The 23,620-nt window shown below is 46.3% G+C and overlaps 1 protein-coding gene across 2 annotated transcripts in view; it reads right to left on the minus strand.

Moving 5' to 3' along the window:
* The window catches only part of RASSF4 (Ras association domain family member 4), a 38,338-nt gene extending 21,162 nt beyond the window's left edge, over positions 1–17,176 (minus strand). Inside the window, exons 1-4 of one of the 2 annotated variants that reach the window (XM_037127456.2) lie at positions 17,056–17,176; positions 6,374–6,449; positions 5,862–5,952; positions 3,748–3,823 (exon numbers count right to left, since the gene is read on the minus strand). In XM_037127456.2, the coding sequence (XP_036983351.2) occupies positions 3,748–3,823; positions 5,862–5,923 (138 nt within the window). In that variant the 5' untranslated portion in view covers positions 5,924–5,952; positions 6,374–6,449; positions 17,056–17,176. The remainder of the gene's footprint in view (positions 1–3,747; positions 3,824–5,861; positions 5,953–6,373; positions 6,450–17,055) is intronic. The other variant, XM_037127455.2, reaches the window with a different exon arrangement.
* Positions 17,177–23,620: the final 6,444 nt, after the last annotated feature.

Here is a 23,620-nt window from a genome sequence, read left to right on the forward strand (position 1 = left end):
CATCATTACTTTTCTTAGGCTCTGCAAAGTGCTTGCGGTTGAGGGTAAAGACTGGGTGCAGTGCCTGACCATGGCCCTCAGGAAGAGCTTTTAGCTCACCGAGAGCTGAGCACAAGGTCGGGTCAGGGTGCCAGCTCTCAGAGGGGTCACACCCGCACACACCAGGACATGAGGGTCAATTAGTAATGAATTTACCCACAGGCTGTCCATTTTTCTCTTGAGACACCAACTAGCCTGGTTAAAATGCTTTGCTATCTTTAAAGATAAAGGCACAGATTGCTCTGAATTGCTCCTACTTTTCATTGTTCCAAAGGCAAGGTTCACGATAGAGGAAGCTAGGGCCTCGGCCGCCTCAGTGGGCAATTGTTACACCCAGCTCTTCAGGACATGTGCCCCAATCAAGACCCCTGGCCCCTGACACACTTCAACTCTCCAAGTTCCATGGACCCTGGATAGGACAGTGGCTAAGTAGTTCCCCCAAAACTGTAGTGCTCAGGCTGCAGTTGCTCCAGGGGAGACCCAGTGATAAAAGAGGAGGGGACTTCTTCAAGGGCACCACTTGGCTCTGTGAGAACATACCTGGTACTGAGCCTCTTGGCAGCCTGAGGGCACCTTAGATGGGGTGTCCCACTTAGTACTGCTGGTGGTGTTGCTGTTCTGTAAACATCTGTACTCAGGCCTCAAGGCCACACCTGCACCTTTTACTTAGTGCTGTGTCACCTTGCTTGATAGGCTCAAACTCCAAAAGCCTCAATCTCTGTCTGGAAAATGGTGGCTCCTATGTTGCAAAGCTCTTGTATTACAAAAAATGAAATGGAGGTGAAGTGCCCAGTGCCTGTCTGCTGTGCCCTCAGGGCCTGTTGTGCCCAAGGAGAGGCTGGCTGGAGGTGGCACTGCAGCAAGTGCCTGGAATCATGAGATCTGCAAGGCCCAAGAAGCCCTACGTCTGCATTCTGAGAAAATGCACAGGTCCGAACACTGAGTTGTGGGTAGGTTATGGGGGGACTTGGTATCCCAGGAACCATTCATGTGCTTCAGTGTCATAACTCCATGCCTATAGCCTAACTTTTTGGTGGCTGTTGTCTCCCAAAGATGCACACTCCCTCAGGCTGGCACCCCTTGGCTGTTAAGGCTGCAGAAGTTTCCTGAAGGGAAACTTTTCTAGCTCCAGAGAGACCAAGTTGGACCCTCACACCTTTTTCAAGGTTGGGAACATGAAAATCTTTGCTGTAGGATGTTAACTTTCTTTGCTGGGGGCTGTCAGGAGCACCTCTTACCACTGTGAGGTCTCACACTTCTTTATGAGAACTGTCCCATCACATACAAACACAGGGCACAGGTCCCCATCTTCCCAGCCCGCTCTCCACACAGCTGTTCCTACAGAAGGGACTGTTGTAGGGAATCCTAAGTGCCAAGACCAAGCTCTTATATCAGCAGATCTCAAAAGTCCCTGCCTTCCTCCAAGATGCCCTGGAGGTCCTTTAAAACAGAGATGGGAGGATGAAGAGCTTCTCACTCATCAGGCCTGGAGGAAGGAAGGTGGTAAGAACTGCAGTTCTAACAAGTTCCCAGGTGATGCCAAAGCCACAGGTATGGGGACCACATGTTAAGAGCCACCATGATCTTAGATCAGTACCTGAAAAGCCCAGAGACAAGGAACAGGGCCCAGACAGAAGACCCAACTCCATGACATCAACACAAGAACTCAGGCGGGCCCAGTTCCTTACTCAGCAGCACAGGTCATAACTGCCTAGAATACTGGAGCTCAGGATTCAGCCCAACTCACTCTAGGCCTACAGTCTAGCCATCCAACTCCTATGCCCAGGACCACACAATGCCTGGCACAGGGGGTTCAAAACCAGGAAGGCAGGTGGGCAGGCAGGCAGGCCAAACTCTGGGGGCTTCCACTAAAGTAAGAAAACAAGCAGTGAAACCAGAGACAACAGAGCAGTGGGATCAGAGACCTGCCGCAGCAGGAAGGAGCTTGGTCAGGTAGGGCTGTGTATGAGAGGCCGCTCTGCAGAGGGAAGAGCATTAGTCCAGGAGCACTTGGCAGAATAGAGTAGGGAACAAGTTATCAGGGGTGGCCCAGGACGCATACAGGTGAGGTGGAGTGTGAGGTTTGTACCGATCAGGTCATCACAGACAGCCCAGCACGACCTGGACCAGAAGCCAGCGGCTTCCCTCTTGTCCAGGCTCCTGAACTATATGACAGTGGTTTGGCTTGGCTGATTGGGTATCTCAGGGGGTCGAGCAATGCGGTCTGGCAGGTGGGTTTCAGTTGGCTGTCCTTTGTGACATTGACAGATCACCCCCAGTTGCCCACAGTTTCCCGGACATTGGGGCTCATCCTCTAGTCCACAGGTAGCAAACACAAAACCTGAGGGCCAAATCTGACCCTCTACCTTGTTTCATCCGGCCCAGCACCTTGTTTCTGCTGAGCTCTCCCTTAACTGTTAAGGAGTAGTTACATTTATAGTCTTAAAATTACATCTGGCCCTTTGAAGGCAACTGCAAGGCTGATGTGGCCCCTGGTGAAAATGCATTTGACACCTCTGCTCTAGTCTGAGAACTGCAGAAGGATGTATGGCTGTCTGGCTACAGGAAATGAAGATTAATGAGCAGTGGCTTCCATCTGGATGAGGTGCCTATGGGTTGATGAGGGCTTCAACTGCCCATTCTCATGTTCAACGACACAAGGGGAACTCAGAGGCTGCTACCTCTCATCAGATGCTGACAGGCCAGAGAAAGTCTAGGACTCACCTGATCTCAACCTTGGAAACCCAACCCAAATAAAACTTTACCACAATAAGACTTTACAAATAAATTGAGTTAGACCAAGGTGGGGGCCCAATTCCCTAATCTGGGTTCCCTTGTGAAAGGTCTGAAGGTTCTAGACAGTGGCAAGACCAGGCCTCTACTTGATTTGCTCAGTGAGGGGCTTCCAAGCCTGGGTCCTGCTGGCCATTCCCTGGAGTCCTACAGACATCTTTTGTTTATCCCACATGGAGTTTTGAGGTTTGGAAAATTCCACATGAAATTGCAGATAACTAGCTTCTTTTTAAATATCAGAAGGGGTCTCAGTGTGCTAGGCCACATTCCTGAACAGCATCAGTGGGTGTGATCTGATGGGCAGCAGTGGCCTGCAGGTGGGACCCATGCTCTCCCATGTCTTCCACTCGCTATACCAGCATACCAGCCCTGCCTTTCACATTTGAACCTGCCTGGCTCTGTGAGCATCCTTTGGGGAGATCTCCTCCGTTTCTTCTCCATTCCTTCTTATGTTTATTCTGATTGACAATCGACAGGCACAGAGACTCCTTTCATACCTCAATGGCCCTGTGAACTTGGGCATGCCAGAGCCCCATGCTGTGTCCCTTATTTGTGCTGTGGGATGGGTGGTCTTAAAGATTTCAAACTCCAATGTCCTGGCATTCACCTAGACAAAAGTTCCAGCTAGAAGGAGAAGGCCCACAAGATGATTTCCACCCACTCTGAATTCTCACAGGGATATTCTGACCTTCTGCACCCCTTTTAGGGACCTGACAGAGTTCCTGGATGCTGGTCACCTGGTCCCCAACTCAGAAGACAGGTGACTTCATGATTCATTATCCAAATACTCCCTTCTGAGAATAAAGGGGATGGTTTTAATAATTACCCTAGAATAACAGATATAAACTGGGACTGTTTTCTGCAAATGGTGGGTAAATGGTGACTTTACGAACAAAGAAAATAAACTGGCCTTACCTCTTGGTGCCTCAGCTGAAAGCTTCTGCCCTCATGGTAGCAGTTGTAGGTTTTCAGCAGGGTTAAGAGCTCTGACCTAATAAAGGAAAGTCACACACATACTTCTGGAGTGTGACCAGGCTTTTTTTTTTTTAACTGACATTTATAGTTAATTTCAAAATCTGAGCAGCAATGGCCTCAGTTTCCTCATTTGTAGAATAGGCATAATAGTACATGTCATGGTGGTCACACATAATTGGTTAAGAGACCAGATTGCCACTGGACACATGCTCTTCAGTATTCTTGAGGATATTATTTATCAGCCCTCATGGAAGGCATAGGGATGGAAATTAGAGGGAAGTGAAACTCACAGATGGACCATATCATTGTACCTAGGGCATTTGTACACTTTCATTATTGTGGGTAAAACTTCCTGACAGACTCCTTGTATTTTACTTATGAGTCACTTCCTCAAATAAATCTCTGGGGCTTGGATTACTGACCCTTTAAAGCCTCCTGCTTTCCCCCCTATTATCAGTATTTCCTACCAGGGCCTGGTATGGCTGCTTGTGGTGGTGCCATCAGGGCAGCCTGTCTCTTTCCCATCCCAACTTCCTGGAGGGATGATCAAGGGATGAAGATGACAGTGGTGCGTAAGACCCCAGAGGCCCTAGGGAGGCCACTCTGCCCAAATGCTTTCTCCTCAGAATAAAAGGCAAAGTCACATTTGTGCCTTGGCTGGGGTGTGGCAGAGAAAAGACAATGTCAGTTGCCTGTATCCACGCTGGGCAGCACCAACAAGTAGACTTAAAATGCAAGTCACAGATATAATTTTAAATCTTCAGTAGCCATAATACAAAGGAAAATTAAACAGGTGAAATTAGTTTTAATAACACATGTTATTGAACCCAATATATCTAAAATATTGTCATGTCAAGATGCAATCTATACAAAATATTAATGAGATCTTGCTTATTATTTTATTTTGTAAGAAGTGTTTTCCCCCTGGAGCATGTTTTATACAGATGACACTTCTCCAGCCACAGATCACATTCACAGTAGCCACATCTAGCTGGTGGCTCCCTTGCTAGATAGCGTAGCTCTAGAACTTTCTCTGGTAGCAAGTGGTGGCCTTCACCCATGATGGAACAACCCCAAACTGTGGGTGAGCAACATCCACTCTGTAATGTGGGGGTGATGATAACTTACAGGGGAAGGGATTTATAATGGCAGCAACAAAGCAGGACTCAGTGTTGCATGTTCACTGTGCGTGAAGTATGTGCATGCTGAAACAAAGCAGTTAGGATGCACATACATGAAATCAATCATGCTGTCGTGACTGTGGCTTTTCCCAAAATGGTGGTTAATGTCGTTCTTATAAAATTTAAATAAGAAAAATGATGGTATGGTAGCATTGTGAAATGTTACACAATGGAATGCCATCTGTTTCCTTAGGGTCTCTAATAGGAGGACCCCAGGGTGCAGGGCTCCGGGGAACCAGTCCGCATCAAGCAGGTGGCTTGTCCTCAGGATGGCAGATAGGGGGTCCCAAATTAGAAAATATTTACATTCAGAACTCAAAAAGCAAGATAAAATGACAACTATACTTTTTTAAATGAATTTTTAAAAGTATCCTAAACATTTTTATGAGATAGAGTTAAAACAGAGTAAGCAAAGTTAAAAATTACTATGTTAATAACATATACTTCATCAGTAAAAACTCAAAACTCATTTTGAGGGTTTTTTTCTTTAGCTGTTTAACACATAGTAAGAGTGTTAGTATTGCTCCAGTTATTTTTGTTTGTTTTTCAGTATTGCTGTACTTTTTAAGTAAATACCATTTCTACAGAATCACATTGGGTATTGTCACACTATTCTGCTTTTGTGGACCAGAGGGGAAGAGGTCAAACCCACACCCTGAAGAGATCCTTGATTTCCGAAGAGATAGACTTCAGAGACGACAATGAAAACAACAACAATGTGCTCCCGTCACTGTGCCTGGAGCAGGCACACCTCATATCTGTGAAAAGGGCCCAGAATCCTTCCACCCAAAGGCTGCCTATGGAGTGGGGTGGGGCCGAGGGGCTGGCACAAGGAGACCATAGGTGTGTAGCCCTCCTAGCACAAAGGCTTACTTTAGGATGGATTTGCTGTCACTGATAGGCACTTGAGAACTGTGTGGACAATCTTCCTTCATCTCCTCCTGTCTGCAGACTCGGAAGTTACCTGCCAGAAAGACCAGGAAGGGCAAGCAAACAGGTGAGTGGGAGGAGCACTGGCTAGTGCAGCACCCAAAGCCCTGGTGTGGAGGCCAGCAGCCTGGTCTCACCTTATACCTCCCCACCTCCTCAATCCTTCATTCTCCACCTCACTCCTACTCTCTGGCAGAAGATGACCACAGCTGAAGGATCAGGCCCAGAGTACTTAGTGAAGTTCCATGTGTGTGACATACACACACAAGCCAAGGGGTCCCTGGTGGGCCAAGATCAGAACTGCCAAGTCAGCCATTCCTAGTCCTATCAGCCCTAATCCAAAAACTCCTCTCCATAATACCTATGGAGATCAAGTGCTTCCTTCCCTTCCTTGGGACACCCTGAATAATGGTTTCTGTTGCAATTACTCCTCCAGATCTCTAAAGGAGGCTTACCTCTTCCATTTCCACTGAGCCCCGGGTGGGTGGCCCCATGGCTGCCATTGGCGTCAACACACCTGGGTCAGCTATCCTAGTGATGGGTTAATAGGTATCATGTTCACTACTTGCCACAGACTGTGTGGAGCATTTTCTGTGAATTATAGCAGGTCCTCAAATAACATTGTTTCATTCAGTGTTACAACACTGACAAGATGCTGTAGGAACTTAACTCTTGTTTATATCATTTAGCCTATTGTGAAATTGGTTTCTTTAGATGTCATTTCACTTAAAGTCATAAAACCTATTGCCAACATTAAGTGAGGGCTTACTGTATTTTGTTTACTCCATACAACATTATGAAGTAAATATCATCCTAATACCATTTTATGGATGAGAAAACATGAACAGAATTTAACCACTTTGCCCAAAATTCCCAGTAAGAGGCAAAGCCACTGTTTGAACATAAGCAATTAGAGCCCATATTCTGTTCTCTTAAGCCCTTTTTTATAATATATTGATCTTGGACAGTGACTTTCCCTGAGGAAAGAGTGAAGATAGGGAATATATAAAATGGAATCACTTTAACTAAGCTGCGAAAATTGCTAACATGATGAAGATTGAAGCATGAGAAAAGACTCCATTCTTCTTCTAACTAGCCCAGGAACTTAAACTTTTTGGAACTTTCTAGTCAGGACTGGACCTCTAGGTAACCTTCTAATTACCCTCTGAAGGACTCACATATATTTCAACCTGACATCTGTTATCTAGACCACAGGGACATGACCATATCTCCTTGCACCCATGTTCCCGATGACCCGACATCCTTCACCCTATCTACCATCTAACTGATAACTCTCCCAGAGCAACCCTAGAGCTAAGAATGCATGACTAATAATTTTTAAGAATGTACTTTTGCTATAAAAACTTTTAACTTTTCTTTCTTTTTTTTTTTGGAGCACTTCTGGGCTTTTGCCTAACTATGTTTCCAATTTGCAAAGTCTAAGACCCTTGAGTAAATCTTTATCCTTTTTTCTAGCAAAGCCTTCTGACTATTTTTGAGTTTAACACCTATGAACCTTCCTTTTCTCATCTATACAATCAGGTAATCTCTGCCCTGCAGGATTATTAGTGGATCCACACAGGAAACTATCTATGTCTCTTCCCATTCACAATCTGGAAAGGTTTGTGGAGCTTCTCAAACACTCCCAGGTTTCTCTGATAAGAATAAATTCACTGGAGCTTTCTGTATCTTGTTGGCATCTTTTGCACCGATTCTTACTTCTCTAACTCTTTCCACATTACTCCAGCCAAGGATACTCTCTTATCAAGCCCTTTGTGTGTTGGGCAGTGAGCAATACCTTCACAGTCTCTACAGTTTTGACCCTGCCTCTACCTCCCTTCTTTCAAGGAGCAACTGGGAATCAAAGGGATTAGAAAATACTAGGAGGTGGCACAGACAGGGTGCACAGCCTGTCTGGTTTCACACCAAGGTGATTATAAAATCCCTACATCTGCTCATACAAACCTGGCTCAGTCTCATCTTCTTGACCTGTGTGTGCAAATGTTACCGTGGGTCCACCTGTTGTTCTATTACCATCCTTGAAGTGGAGCCTGTCGCTGCAGAGTGCTTTGTTCCCTTGGGTACTGACTCTGACAGATCCAGCACACTCTCCCCCATGCTTGCTTGACACCACTAACAGCCAACATGAGCCTTCTTCTCTATTGGTATTAGCACTTGATTCTGGAAGCACGGGACACATGGTTTGTATGGAAAAGGGGAATTATTTGGGAGAGGTGGGCTTCTCAGTGACCTCAGAATTATTCTATAAATACCTCCCCCTCTACCTTTGTCTAGAGTGAGGCAAATCTCTGCCTGTAGTGTTGTGGACCGTTCTGCCTGGTTTCAGGAATTGTAACTCTACCCTCCATGGCTGAGGATGAGCAAGTGACCTCCAGAATGTGAGCCACAGGAGACAAAGCTTGTCTCTGGTAGCAAACGCTGCCTCAGTTTCCTCTCCCTGACCCCAAAGCTTGGTCAGAAGTCAATGATAGGTAAGACCCCTCACAGTGGGAGGCAACCTAAGCCACACTCCATCACTTGGGAGGCCATCATGGAAGGACTTGGGGGGCTGCAACAAAGAGGGAGCAATGGACTCGGACCCCCAGGATATGTGACATAGCCCAAGTCCCCATGTCCTCTGGGAGACATACTTCCTGGCTCTAATCCTCTTAAGCCTGAATACCTGATGGGGAGAAGTGCAGCTCCTTGCCTTGCCAGAGGGTGTCCTGGGGAAAAATCTGGCATCATGAAGACTTCCTGATAAACCTGTGAAATCTGCTCTGCTAAGAGTGTTTTCATTCGTATGTTAAGGGTTCAAGAGGACATGAGTATGTCTCCCTAAAGTTCTGCAACCCCCTTTCCTGACAGACACTGACTCACACTAAGCCCTCAGATTTCTTTGTAATGTTATCTACTGTTTGATCCTTACTGCCCTGTATTCCTGTGTATCACAACTCAATAAAAGCCCCTGGAGGAAGGGGCTCAAGGCCTTTTTCCTCGGAGAAACTGGCCACCTCTCCTCCCCAAGCAGATCATGCCTTGGTAGTGTTTACTTTCATCAGTGGCGGATAGGGGGGGGACTTGCAGGAAAAGTCACCCCCACACTAAAGAGAGGGAAGGTGCCCAGCTTTAGCCAGCGCAAGGCTCTGCCCCTATGAGGCACCATGGGGGTTGAAGAAGGGACCCCTGCTGAATTCTTCTAGGCCCATTTTGAAATAGGGTTTCATTTCCTCCCCACCACAGTTCTCCTGGGGAAAACATGACCTGCCAGGCTCCTCCTCTGGGTTCTTCCTCAAATACCTCCTACAGAGAAGCTGGTTTAATTCTGGGTGCAAGGCTGGGTGTCTGGGGTTCTCACTCAACGTCGTTTCTGTGGGCACATGGCATAAGGATATCTTGCTTGGCAACCTCAATACAGAAGGGCTGCATTTACCCAGAACAGGAGGTCGTTTTTCTCTTGCCTTCCTCTTTACTGGGCTTCTCTCCCACTCATCCCTACTTGCTGCTCTGAGCTCCAGCCTTCCTGAGCTGCTGCTCCCAGTTTCCCTAAAAGGCCCTGTGGCTTTTCCTCCATTTGGGCTTTCATGGTGCTGTTGTCTACTGAGAACCCAGCCTTCTTTCTGTCCTCTGCCCTGACATTAGCTTCTCCAGAAGTTGCTCCTCCCATGCCCTGCTCCTGTCCCCAGTTCCCACTTGTTTTGACCCCCTTGGGAGAAGAGGAGTGCAGTGCTTCAGGGATGCTGCTTTTCTGCCTTGTTTCCAGCATCGAACACAAGACTGGCACATTGCAGGAGGTTCATAAACAGCTGTTAAATTATTAGACGAATACAAAAAGCCCCATGAGTACCCACAAGTCAACTTTTCCAGAGTTGTATATGTATAGTCAGAATAAAATACATAAATGTCTCCAGGGCCAGGGAGGTGATCCAGCTGAGACACTGGTCAGTGGCATCCACGACGAGTTGGAGAACACATCCCTTCTCTAGAGGGGCACTCTTCCGATGTTTCAGAAGAAGCCAGACACCTGGGTTTTTATTGGCTATATTTCACTGTTTAAAGCTGGGGGATTGTCAAAGACAGTGACCGGCCCTGTGACTATGTGATGGCTCACATTCTCCAGCCCTTGTGGTTGTGGGGCCATGTGACTAATTCTGCAAATGAAGTGCTGTGTGTCATTTCCAGGTGAGCTCAGCTGAGCCACTGCCAACTTGTAGCTCTCCTGTCCCCTGCTATGGAAACCCTGAAAGTCACATGTCCCAGCTGGTGCATTTTCCTGAGGGGCAGTCTGTGATTTCCTCTGTGGACCAGGCACTCCGTGGACTGGGAAAGAGAAACAGAAATGTATATATATATATAAACAAAACACACTTGCAAGACAGATAGACAGATGCCCTTAGTGGTGCTCCAGTTTGTGACTTCTGATTTATGACATGACTCAGTTTATCATATCTTTCATTCTCTCACAGCATGTGGGAAATATGCTCATTTTGCTCTATGTAGTAGGAACACATAAGTGGATCTCTCTGAAAGTCAGACAGTGACTAGTTATAAAAAGAAGATGTTTCCTATAGAGCTCTGGGCTGGGAGCTGCTAAAGTGCCATGTGTCTTCAAATGCATGTATTTTCTTTAACTATACTTTTTAAAGATTTTACTTATTTATTTTTACAGAGAGAAAGAAAGGGAAGGAGAAAGAGAGGGAGAGAAACATCAATGTGTGGTTGCCTCTTGTGTGGCCCCTACTGGGGACCTGGTCTGCAACCCAGGCATGTGTCCTGGCTGGGAATTGAACCAATGACCCTTTGGTTCGCAGGCTGGCTGGCACTCAATCCCCTGAGCCACACACTAGCCAGGGCTGCATGTATTTTCTTCTCTGAGTCTTAATTTTCTCATCTGTACAATGAAAATATTGACCTACAATGGGATAGAAATTTTCTCACCTGTAGAACTCTGTTCAAATGGAACTTTATACCAAATCAGATGAAAGGGGGCCGCTTTTGTTGACAGTGAGGTGGGTCACAGGGAGCTCCATCCAGTGCCTTGCCTAGGACTCTGGATAATACTATTTGTAAAGCACTGGGCTGGGTATCATGTGAGCTCTTCCTCACACTGGCTTTATGGAATGTTTTACCCCCGAGAGGCTGCTAATTCAATGGCTATAACTAAGATGCTGAGTGTCTCCAGCTGGAGTTGGGTAGCATCATCTGGGGGAAGCTGTGCAGAAGAAGGAATCAGAAGGAAAGAGAAGTAAGGTCCTGGATGGCAGATGGCATAGTGAAGGGAGAGAGGGGGAGGTGGGGCAAAGAGTAGACAGCTTAGTTTAGAGGGTCGGAGAATAAAATATTGATAGGGGACTCAAGAGTTGGAAAATTTTAGTTTAAGGTAAAAAGTTATAAGCCTAGCAAGTAATGTATATGTTAAAGCTTTTGTTTCAGAAACTACAGATAAGGCCCATCCTGGCTTCTGGGAAAACAGCTGACCTCCTGGGGCACTCCTGAAGATTACCACCTGGGGGCAACTGGAGGCATCCAGGCATTTGTGTTTTAGGGAGAGACAGAGGACCACCTGCCCCAGGTAACAGCTAACTTTCCCAGGACGGGAACGTTGCAGCTTCTTTCACCTAATCTTCCCTGAAGCTCGAAGCCCTCACTGCACCTTGTTTATTCCCTCTGTTATAAAAACATTCGCCTGGAAAAAAAAGACAAGATGATCCGTTAGGGTATGAACCCACCATCTTCTCAGATGGCCAGCCATCTGAATAAAGCACCCATAAAGATTCAATCACTGCCATTGCTTATTGGGTTTGGTAGTGACAGGCAGCCTGAATGCTGGTGTCGTTTCTGGTTTCAGTCTGCCATCTCAGGTGAGGGTGGCAGGTAAGCAAGTCTTGGGGGAGGCAATGAAGGCCCCGCCTGAGCAAAGGGGGGATCTCCCAATTCACTAAACCAGGTCTCCAGCCTTATGGGGTAGGGACCTTGGCCCCACAGAAAAACAGCCTCTCCTTTGAGAGAGACACATATCTCTGTGTCCTCTGGCACTCATCGTCTGTGTAGCCCTAAGCAAATCACATAGTTTAACTAGTTTACATGTTCCAACTCTTCACCCGACATAGGCAACATCTCCATCTCCTTCAGTTCTGGTCCTAAGCTATGGGGTCACTCAGAATTAAACTTCATGTCTTTACATTGTGCATTTATGTCCCTTTTACCAGACTGAAGGTTGAGAGGATTGTTATTAATTTTAACAATGCCAGTGTTTTGTTGAGTACTAAATTGAAATGCACATACACCTAAGGGGTGTCTTAGAGGTAACTTGAATGAGAGCTTCAAGGGAGAGAGAGATGGCACACCCCCCAGCAAGAAACTGAATGAAGGTTTTCCTCCCTTTGAAGCATGTCCCTGAACCCACCCCTTCAACACCCACTCTCTGAAAACATGTGGCAGACCTTAGAACATTTTGAACAAAGTGTTTGCCAACTGGGTGCACTGAACAGAAGTTTGGAAGGGTGCCTTTTATAAAAAAGCACAATCTTAAACCCTAGGCAGTAACCCAAATGCAAACGGATTAAAGTACCTTGGTTGAAGCAGTAGTAGGGTTGGGGAGGAATGGGCTTGGGCTGGCCACAGAATGACAGATGCAGCAGGGAAGGCCTAGCCTGTGGCTCTGGGAGCCTCCTTTGCCCTGGTCTGCTCCCCTCACGCAACCCCACGGCACACAGCTCAGGCCTCTAGGCTTGCTTTCCAGTTAGAAGAGACTCTGTTCTCACCATAGGAGGGGCTCCGGAGGAGTGTGCCAGCCTTGATGACCTGTCCCCAGTGAACAGGCAGTGAATTGTTTTAGTTTTCCACTTCAGTGGTTGCTCTGCCAGCCCCATGGGGGTGGTGGTGAAGGCAGCCAGAATCACAGCCTGCCCTCATTATTGTCTCTGGCCTTTTGTTTGGGACAGAGGGTACTGAAGTCTTTTCAACTGCTAGGCTTGGTCTATCTCTCCTCTTTTGTGGTCATGGTGCTCTGTAGCTCTTCAGGTCACAACTATAGCCCAATTCCTACTGGCCAATGGCAGAGGAGAAAAAAAGGCTAATGAAGTAGAGTTTTCATAAATTCAAATTGAGTGCACTTGAACTTTTACTTCAAGGCTGTGTACTGCCTGCATTTTAGTCTTAAAATGCCCTCTCTTTTTTTTATGAAATAACGGCCAAAAAGCTGGTCATTGTTATCCCTACTTTGCAAAATGGAAAATGTGTCAATATCCAAATTAAAATGTTTGGAGGGTATCTGGGAAACCTGAAAGCTTGGTAACCTCTGTTCTAACATTTAAAAAATTATGATCCTTATTTTCTTCTTTAGGCAAGATTAAAGTCAAATATGTAACAGAAGTGACATGGGAAGCACCAGAAAGGAGGACAGAGCCTGTGGGAATCAATCTGCTCTTACCAGAAGGAGGAGAGCAGATCCCTCTCCAAGGGAGAGGGCAAGTGCTGGTAACACTGCTGACCATTCCTGGTAAGCCTGTCTCCTGGTCCACAGGCTGTGGCTACAGCTTTCATACGCCAGTCAGGGACAGCAAAGAGGCCTTGAAAACAATGCACCTTAAAGCGGCCCTCCCTGGTACCTGCTAGCCAGCAATGGCTGGAGCGGGGCCAGGAAAGAAGCTGCAGTGCTGGTACTAGCTACCTCTGAGAGAGGGTCTGGCTGGACACAGGTTGCTCCTCAGCAACACATTGTTGCTGAAAAGCCAGCTGTTAGGATGTGGATGGCAGGCGGCAACTTAGTAGCTGCAGATCCTACCCCCCTCTAAGCTGCTGTTCTCACCCCTCCTCCTAATGCCACCATCACAGCCCTGTAGCTCAGCCACATGTCTTCCTGCCCCAGTACTGATGGTTAGGAAGCCCTGGGAGGACACTGTGCACTGCAGAAGAGGTGGCTGCAGAGCCACCAGCCACCTCCATTCCCCCCTTCCTCTGGGCTGATCCCACAGAGCCCCACTTGCCTTTATTATATCCTCCCACTTATCCAGTTCTGGGCTCCCACTGACAGGCCTCCCTAGGCCCATTCTGGTGCCTAGGCTTCCCTGACATGGTTGCCCTTCTTCTGAAGAGCCTGGCCTTTTACTCTCTTGAAGGGAAGAGAGCTTCCCTTGAAGGCTGGCCTTCCTCAGAGCTTCCTGGCAGCCCCAGCCCAGAGGCAGCTAGGTGTCTGGTTTCTGCCCTTGCTTTCAAGGCACAGCAGGCTGGGGCAAGAAAGCCTTTTCCAGTCCTGCTTTCCCTCCCATGCACACTCCCTGGCCCTCAGGACCACACCCCCGCCCCCACCCCCCTGAAACTGGGCTCACTTCCTATGAAGAGGCGATCTGTGGAAACAGGAATCCTCTCAGCTATGCTCTCTGGTCCAAACAGAAGCTCAGAATGACCGCTGAGGCCTGGTGCCAGGGGTTCAGCCCCTTTGAGTGCTCAGTGTCAGTTACTGGAACGGTGCACTGGGTGCAATGAACAACAGTTTGGAAGGGTGCTCCCAACAGCTGCCTCCAGCTGTGTCACTCACTGCACCAGGCCTGTGACACATGCAGCTGCTGGGGGTGGTTTCCTGAGCCACATGGTGTATTTTTTAGAAACTTCTGGGTCATGGAACCTTCTGGTGGCTTTTGAAAGTTTAACACACAATCCCCAGGAAAATGCATGTGTGTGCACACGCACATGCTAAATTTGCATATCACTGCAGGGGATCAAGAAGCTTTTGTTCATGTGCCCCTGGATCCTCAGATCCCAGCTTAAGAACTTCTGCTGAAACGTGACAAAGCAAAAGATAGGAAGCAAGGGATGTCATGGAGAGAATTCTGGGTATGAGTTTCACTGGAGTATCAACTTAGTGTGTGACCAGCATTTTGTGTCATTTTTTTAGGCCTTGTTTTAGGCAGGACTGTACTAGCAGAGCCTGTTCCACTTTTGAGGCTACAGGGATATGACATTCCCACCAACCAAGGTCAGACAGGGCAAAGGGAAAGGGGTTCCAGATCTGTCCCTCAGCAGTACACCATGGGCAAAGAGGTCAGGCAGCCAGAAGAGGAGACTGAGCAAACTGAGAGTTCCCCTTTAACAAGAGTGAAAACAAATCTGCAGAAGCTTTGGGAAGTGCAGCCACTTCCTATTTAATTTTAATTTACTTTAAAACAATTCCAGAGTATTTTCTTCAATGCACTCTGTGACAGGATAACCACTCAACCTTTACAAAGATCTGGGTTTAAAGCTCTGCTCTGTGATTCTTTAGCTGTGTGACCTTAGGCAAGTTCCTTTCCCTCTCTCAACCTTAGGTTCCTCATTAGTTGAATCACTGACTCCTGTGAAGGTGAAGGAGGCCATGTAAGATGGGCCTCACAGGTAATACACAGAAGCTCCAGTAATAGGTCATAATAGGGCTCTGGGGAGGTGGTGAGGCTCTAGAGATGGGAAAGTGGAACTGACTCAAAGAGGATGGCAGTTCTCCCAGGAGGAGTGGCTGTGAGTGAAGACATAGGACTGAGTTTTTACTCTCAAAACCCAGACCCAGATCTCCAGAGATCCAGTCCACAGGGTTTTCTGGTTGACCCCATAGTCAGGCTACCTCCCTTTGAAGCTTCACATTTACAGGATCTGAACCGTGCTGTGACCGAGTTCTGTTCATGTTCTTTGTTACGGGTCACTGTGTAGCTGACCCTGACCAGGTAGTACCCTGGACCTTCACTCTGTTCTCAACTTCCAGGCTACCCTCACAGTGGAGATACAACCCGACATGATTCACAATGACACTGTAATCTGTGGCCTCAACCTCATTTTCACTGTCAAGTATTGAATCACCAGCACAACACAGAATTATGAGAAGAACTAATGAAAATACACTTAAAGACTGGCAAAGTACTGAAACACACCCCCTTACTACTTTCAGCCAGCGGTATTTTGACCTAAGCTTAGCATGTTCCATTTTCTCTTCTCTCCTTCCCCTTCCTCTTCCCTCTAGTCCCCTCCTTTCCCCCTCCCTCTGCCTAGCATCTCTCATCCTGTTGACAGCAGCAGCTCAGGAATTACACAGGGGAGTAAGTAGGAGGCAAGCAAATCTGCATGTACCTATTAGTCTGTTAGTTCTACCAATTCATTTAGTTTTTCTAAAGATCATAGCTACAGACAACAAATCTTGATTGTGTTGCAGACACTTAAACTACAACGTAGCTAGTGAGGGTCTCTTCAGCAAGTACAAGTTCATGGCTTTGGAGTCTAACCTGTTCCGGTTCAAATTACAGATTCTAGCCTTATTTGCTGTGACATTTAATTCTTTTGTTAACTGTGGTTACTAAAGCTCCCCTTACAGTATTTTAAGATAGCACTGGCACTGGTCTGTTATTCATGCCCAATAGTAAACAGGGCTGTGCCAGATTAATTAAAAAAACAAAACAAAACTGAGGCATCTCCCAGAGTGGAAAGTGTAGGACTGAGAGTCAGGGGGATGGGGGAGGGCAGGGTGAGCTCTGAAGTCAGTGGGTGAAATGAGTTAGACCTGGCACAATAAACCCTGGGTTCAAATCCTGACTCCACTACTGATTTATCTGGATAGAACTGGATAATCCCCTAAGTTTTCAAGCATCAGCTTTCCCATCTGAAAATGAGAATAATGAAAGTATTCGGGTTGTAAGAAGGCGTGCTGTGCTAAACCCCCTAACGCAGTGGAACAAAGCAAATCCTCTATTAGATAGCGATTGAGAGGCAAAGATAGCAATTGTTTGGTTTCCGGGTATGAGATCTGAGGGTTGTGCCAGAGGCACTTGGAGCCTCTGCCCACAACTCTAAGATCAGCGTTTGTAGGATACTAAGATGAGAGACAATGTGGGCAAGGTGTAGCCTTCGGTCGCCTCACTTGTCGTGCCCAGGTTTTAGCCTTTAAAATGCCCTCCCCTCGGAGGAGGTGCCTGGACCAATGCCCACTCCCTCCTCAGCATAAGGCCGAGGCTCTTAGTGAGCCAGGCTGGCAGAGGGAGGGGACCCAGCTTGCAGGAGCCAAGGAGCACCAGTGCCTAGGCTCCAGGGCTGAGGGCTGGGGGAGGCGGGGGCTCGGAGGCAGAGGTGTCAATGCTACCTGGACGCCCCCGAACTCCCCTGCCCAGGTATCACTCACCGTCCACACACCGCGTAGATCAAAGGCCGCCGTCAGCACTAGGCCCTCGCTGGCTCCCGTGCTGCGACCTAGGCGCCCACTGCCCAAGGCCTTCGGTTCGGTGACTCTCCCAACCTCTCCCCGCCCCGGCAAGCTCTAGCCAATGGTGACGTCTGTCTGTCCCTCTTTGCCCCGCCCCTCCCCGCCCCGCCCGCTCCACCTTGTACGGACTCCAAGGTACCCGGCACTCTGGGAAGGGTTGGCTTTAGTCAGTGCCCAAGGGGGTTCCGGGAATGTTGGGGCGTCGGGCCTGCTAGGTGTCCTCTGATCACTAGCAGGACGCCCGGAAACTCGCGGAGGAAGCAGCCTCAAGAGTTACTGGCTGGGAGGGTCCGAATACGTTAGGTAACCTGATCCCTTGGGTTTCCAAAGAAGGCCGTAGCGTGAGCGTTTACTAGTTACTAGTATAGTATGTTCATCAGCGGGGTAAAATGTTATCCGTAAGGCCCTAAGCATAGTTTTGGGTTTTTTTTTGCTTAAGAGGCACCAGTTGTGGAGGGCTGTTTGCTTGACGTGGCCTCTCAAATCTGCACTGTGTTTAAGAAATCTGATGGGTTAATAAAGAGGAGAAGATAAACATCAGCGCCTGCTACAGGCAGAGGGCAGAGACGCCCCAGACCTTTGGGGAACTCTGAACGGTTCAGTGTTTCTGGGGTGTGTGAGTAGCAGGGCACAGGAAGGAATTAATGGAAACATTTTAGGTTTCTGTTTTAGCTCCTGTTTCCCAGTCCTGACCTCAGAATGGACCTCCTCTTTCTTATCCCAAGATGAATTATTTTAGTTTCGTTTAATCTGTGGTTCTTAATCTTTTTAGAGTCACATGGCCACTTTAGAATCTTGTAGGAACTCTAGAAAAATGCAGGTGCCTACATAAGCAAAGATGAGCTCAGTTTAGTTTATGGGCCTAGAACCCATTTTAGAGAGGCTGTGCTAATCACTGTTGTAACGACTGCTGGATTGGGGTAAAGAGATTGGGCTCTGCCATCTGTTGGGTTGGCTAAAAAGTCCATCTAGGTTTTTTTTTTCTGTAAAATAAAACCTAATTTTCATTTCACCAATAACTTTATTGATTTGGATATTTTGAGTATGTCAGCTCTCTCCCTCCATTGGCTTCTAGTGGATAGAGGTCAGGGGTGCTGTTAAACATCTTCCCATGCATGAGACAGCCCCACAGCAAAGAATTATTTGGCCAAAATGGCAATAGTACCAAGGAAGTTCCCAAACCACTTTTGACATGTTTCATCAGTCACAGAACCTTCTCCATACACTGCACAAATCTTTTTTCTGTGTGTATATATGTTTTTAGTTGTGTTCTTACCTTTCTTGAAATAATAAAGCATAATATGCTAAAAATGTTGCATATTTTCTTCCATCTTCAACGTTAAAATGGCCACAAAAAATTCACTAATTTCGATGTTTTTTATTTTTTAAATATATTGTATTGATTATGCTATTACAGTTGTCCCATTTTTTTCTCCTCTTTATTCCCCTCTGCACTGTACCCCCTGCAACCAGCATCCCTCACTCCTTAGTTCATGTCCATGGGTTGTGCATATAAGTTTTTTGGCTTCTTCATTTCCTATACTATTCTTAACTGCCCCTGTTAGGGCCGGAATTAGATAAAAGTAGCCAAAAGGAACCCAAGGTAGGCTCCACACTGTCTCAGCAAAGAAGATAGAAAGTACAGAAAATACAAAGAGTGCTGGACAAGATAAACCCCCTTGTGCATGACCTTGTCCTTGCAGAAACTTATCCATTGTTGCAAGCAGAGAACATAGCCATGTGTGCTCTCTTGGGATAGCCAATTGCTAACAGCTACGTCTGCTTCTGTATTCGCTTGCTTGCTCACCCCAATAAAAACCCCAGGCTGTAAGCGCCAGGTGCGACTCTCATCTGCAGGCATTTTGGCACCCGTGTATCCAGAGACACCCTGAGAGTTCGCCCCTGCGCAGGTAAAACTTTGAAACTTTGGCCAATAAAGTTCCATCTTAAACTCCTGAAAGCTTCCGACATTTGCTCGCATTGGGGTATGTTACACCCCCTCTCTATTTTGTACTTACCATTTATGCTTCCTATTCACTGTACCTTTCCCCACGTTCTTCTCCCACCCCCCCAATTTTGATAAGTTTTTTTTTAAATGTGCCCTTATGTGAGAGCTGTCACAATACAATCTAACAAAATTGTTTTCAATAAAATTAAGGCAACTAAGCACTGCTAGAGCCACCATATGGAAAAAAGCTAAACAAACTTTTTGGCCAACCCGGTACTTTCTATGTGAATTTGCCATGTTGCAACCTTTCTGGGCCTCAGTTTCTCCACCTGCAAAAATGAGGGGGCTAAAGATAACCAGTCCAGGGATCCTTCACCACTACCTTTCTGTGAGTTCATGGAGAATGGCCCATCCTCTGCCAGCTCAGGGTATCCCTGTAGTTGGGGACCTCCTTTCTTACACAGTCCAAAGATCTGGTTATCAAGGCTAAGGCTAATAATTGAGTTATTTGTTTTTGTTTTTTAACAAAGGGTAAAATGCAAGATAACCCTATGAGCATTTATTCATGCCCAATAGGGTAATTAAACAGCACCATGGTAACACAACTTCCCTTGGGCTTTCCAACTCTTGAAAGTGAATTAATCTCTCATCTAGTTGATGCTAATCTTAGGGCCCCCTAGTCTGGAGTGAAGATTGGATTTGAGGAAGCAACACTAAGTGTCCCTAATGCCTGGTGTGTCAGACTGTGCTAGGTGCTTTACATCAGGGATACCAAGCAATTTTCTGAACAGTCCTGAGGAGGGGCATAACTACCTGAATTTTACATGGCATACAAGTGTCCATCACCAGGGCCCTCATTTCCTTCAGAAAGAGGATCACCTTTTCCTTCAGAATTCAATGGAACTGTAACTGGCCTCCAGCTCATTTATGGTGGGTGTTGTGGATATTGTTAATTGCCAACCCAATATCTATTTCCTTCTTTGGAAAATAATGAAGAGAGGAAGGAAAGAAAAGGATAAGAAAGGGGAAAAAAAGAAAGGAAAAGGATAGGAAAGGAGAAAGAGAAATTTGTTTAGAGCAGCAACATGCAGGTCCCTAGTGACAGATCATGATCACTTGTATTTTTCATACTGCACTGATGTAATACAACAAAACAGAGGTTCGGCTGCCCACCACCACAAAAGCCAAACTTGTGAGGCAGATGCTGGTGCAGAAGGAAAGAGGTTTTATTCAGGTCCCACGTAAGCTGGATAAATTGTGGACTTCTGTCACAAAAACCCTCTCCTCTTTTTGCTCTAGCTCAAAGTTCTTATAAGGATAGGAGGAGAGAGCTTTTTTTCTATCCAGTCTATAACTACCTTTCTAGCTTTTTGCATGCTCTTGGGGGCCCTATCCATTCATCTTTCTAGCTTTCCATGGGCTCTTGGACTCTACATCGATATGTCTAGCTTTGGGGGCACTCAATGTAAGAACTTCCACCTGCTGCCATCTTGGCCAATGGGGGAGACTCCTCAGCATTCTGACTGTCTATGGTAACACTCACAGTCCAATGATGAGTCATGAAATTCAGTTATTAGATGACTAATGTTTTAAAAATTGAAGAGAAAAATTAGGGTACAGCACACATAGTAAATATAAGTTGTATTTCATGAAACTGTTTGTACTATTTATGTTTCAATTGTGCATATTAGGCTGTGATGTGAAATGTTTTTTCGCTGTGGGCCACAGTCAAAAATGTTTAAAGGTGACTCTCTAAGTCAATCTTGACATTCCTTTTCATGGTTTCCTCACCTTCCTTTGAATCTAAAAGTGGCTGTATAACCCACTTCTGGTCAAAGAAACAAGGGAAAATGGAGAAGAGAGGGATTTTGAGGGAGAGAGAAGGTGACTTTTGCTTTACTGGTAGAAGGAACAGATTCCCCCTTCCCCAGCTTTTCTGTCTCAAATGTGGATATAATGTGTAATATCTGAAGCATTAGGAGTCACTGTGAGATCATGATAAGGCTGGAAATATCTTCATAAAAGGAGTCTGGGTCCTCATTCACATCACGGAGCCACTGCACCACATCTGGTTACCCTAGAGTTTTTGCCATGGAGAAAATTAAAACCTTATTTGTTTAAACTAGAGGTTGATAAATCTTTTCTGTAAAAGTCCAGATAATACATATTTTAGGCTTTGTATGTTAAATGGCCTGTCTTATAACTACTTAGCTCTGCTGTTGTAATTTGAAAACATACAAACATAGACAACATAAACCAAAGGTCATGGCTGTGGTTCCAATAAAACTATTTAATAACAGGTGGCAGGCTGTTGGGGACCACTCCGCTTGGTTTCAGGAACTGTAACGCTAACCCTGCCCCCCCTTTCCCCCGTGGCCAAGGATGAACAAGTGACCTCCGGAATTCGAGCCACAGGAGACAAAGCTTGTCTCTGGTAGCAAACGCTGCCTCAGTTTCCTCTCCCTGACCCCAAAGCTTGGTCAGAAGTCAATGATGGGTAAGACCCCTCACAGTGGGAGGCAACCTAAGCCACACTCCATCACTTGGGAGGCCATCATGGAAGGACTTGGGGGGCTGCAACAAAGAGTGAGCAATGGACTCGGACCCCCAAGATATGTGACATAGCCTGAGTCCCCATGTCTTCTAGGAGAAGCGCTTCCTGGCTCTAATCCTCTTAAGCCTGAATACCTGATGGGGAGGGGTACAGCTCCTTGCCATGCCAGAGCAGATCCTGGGGGAAAATCTGGCATAACAAAGAATTCCTCAAAAACTGGTGAAAACTGTTCTGCTAAGAGTGTTTTCATTCATATGTTAAGGGTCCTAGCAGGAAACCCTAAAGTTTCTGCAAAACTCCCTTCCTGACAGACACTGATTCAGACTAAGTCCTCAGATTTCTTTGAAATGTTATCTACTGTTTGATCCTTGCCACTCCGTATTCCTGTGTATTACAACCCAATAAAAGCTCCTGGAGGAAGGGGCTCGAGGCCTTTGTTTCCTCTGAGAAACTGGCCACCTCTCTTCCTCAAGCAGATCACGTCTTGTCTTGTGTACTTTCATCTGTGGTGGCCAGGGGGACTTGCAGGAAAAGTCACCCCTACAGCAGGCCACATGTAACCCATGAATTGTTTGCTAGCTCTCTCCCAAGATGATCTTGCTGCCTTTACTGGCTCTCTCAACTCATCTCCTCTTACTTCCTGTCCTTCTCTCTACTGTGGTCACACTCTTTTTCCACATATCAGGCTCACTCCCACCTTGGATTCTTCGTAGTTGCTGATCCTTCAGTCTGAGGCTTTTCCCCCCAATGTGGACAGGACTTGATCCTTCACCTCCTTCAAATATTTACTCATAAATCACCTTCTCTTCAAAGCCTTCCTTGGTTCCCTAACTAAAATGCCCCTCCCTGGCCCACAGGTAATATTGTGTGACGTGCTATATATTTTACTTCTTTATCATGAGGTTCTTTTTAAAAAAATCATGTATTTTTAGAGAGAAGGGAAGGAAGGGAGAAAGAAAGGAAAGAAACATAGGTTGGCTGTCTCTCACCTGCCCCCAGCTGAGGACCTGGCCTGCTACCCAGGCACATGTCCTGACTGATAATTGAACCCACCACCTTTCGGCTAGCATGCTGATGCTCAATCCACTGAGCAACACCAGCCAGGGCTAATATGAGCTTCGTAAGGGGGAACTGTGTCTGTTTCCTTTGATGTGGGCTATGGACTCTGCCTGAAACGTCATGGTATTTAATCAATATTTGGTATATAATTGATTTTTTTCCTTTTTGCTAGATTCAGGTAGGAAAACAGACTCAGGGAGGCTCCTTATCCTATCCAAGGGGACACAGAGAGTGAAGTTGTAGATTCTGAGTTTTCACTCTAGTGGCCCTGGGAGGTCATGTTTGTGCCACCAACGAGTGAGAGGAGAACAACTTCTATCTTCATTAGAAGATCAGCCTTAAGGGAGCTGAAGCCACATAGAAATTTCTGTAAGACTTGCCTTAGGGCATCACCCCAGTAAAGGAGGCCTCTGGGAGTCCATTAAGGGAACTAGGCATTATCCTGTTCATTTTGGGCATTCTCACTTTTATAGCATTCCCACATCAGAAAGTCTTTTAAAAAGTCATTATTTTGTGAACTTACAAAGTTCACAAAAAGTTCTTACTTGTAAGAATTATGGATCTCACAAGTCAGTCTGGACTGACTTGTAAGATCCATAAAAAGCCAAATGAAAACACTTATGATTCAACATTTTTAGTCAGGAAAGAACCACAGAGAGTGAGTTTATATTTGATTTACAAGTGGGAAAACTAAAGGGAGCTAACAGTTCATGAAATACATGTGACACCTTGTGTCAGGTAAGTCTGCCACTGGGGAAAGATGTTCTGATGAGCTTTTGCTTGAGTCCTCCCTGCCCAAGAGCATTGCTTCAATAAGACTGAGAAATTACCTTCTTCCTTCTGCTGGTTTGAGAGGCAAGTCATAAAAATGCCTGGGTATAATCAATCATATGTTGAGATGTAATTTAGATTTTTCTGAGTCT

The sequence above is a fragment of the Artibeus jamaicensis genome, unplaced genomic scaffold (genome assembly GCF_021234435.1).
Source record: "Artibeus jamaicensis isolate MK-2021 breed Jamaican fruit bat unplaced genomic scaffold, CSHL_Jam_final contig_468, whole genome shotgun sequence".
NCBI lineage: Eukaryota > Metazoa > Chordata > Mammalia > Chiroptera > Phyllostomidae > Artibeus > Artibeus jamaicensis.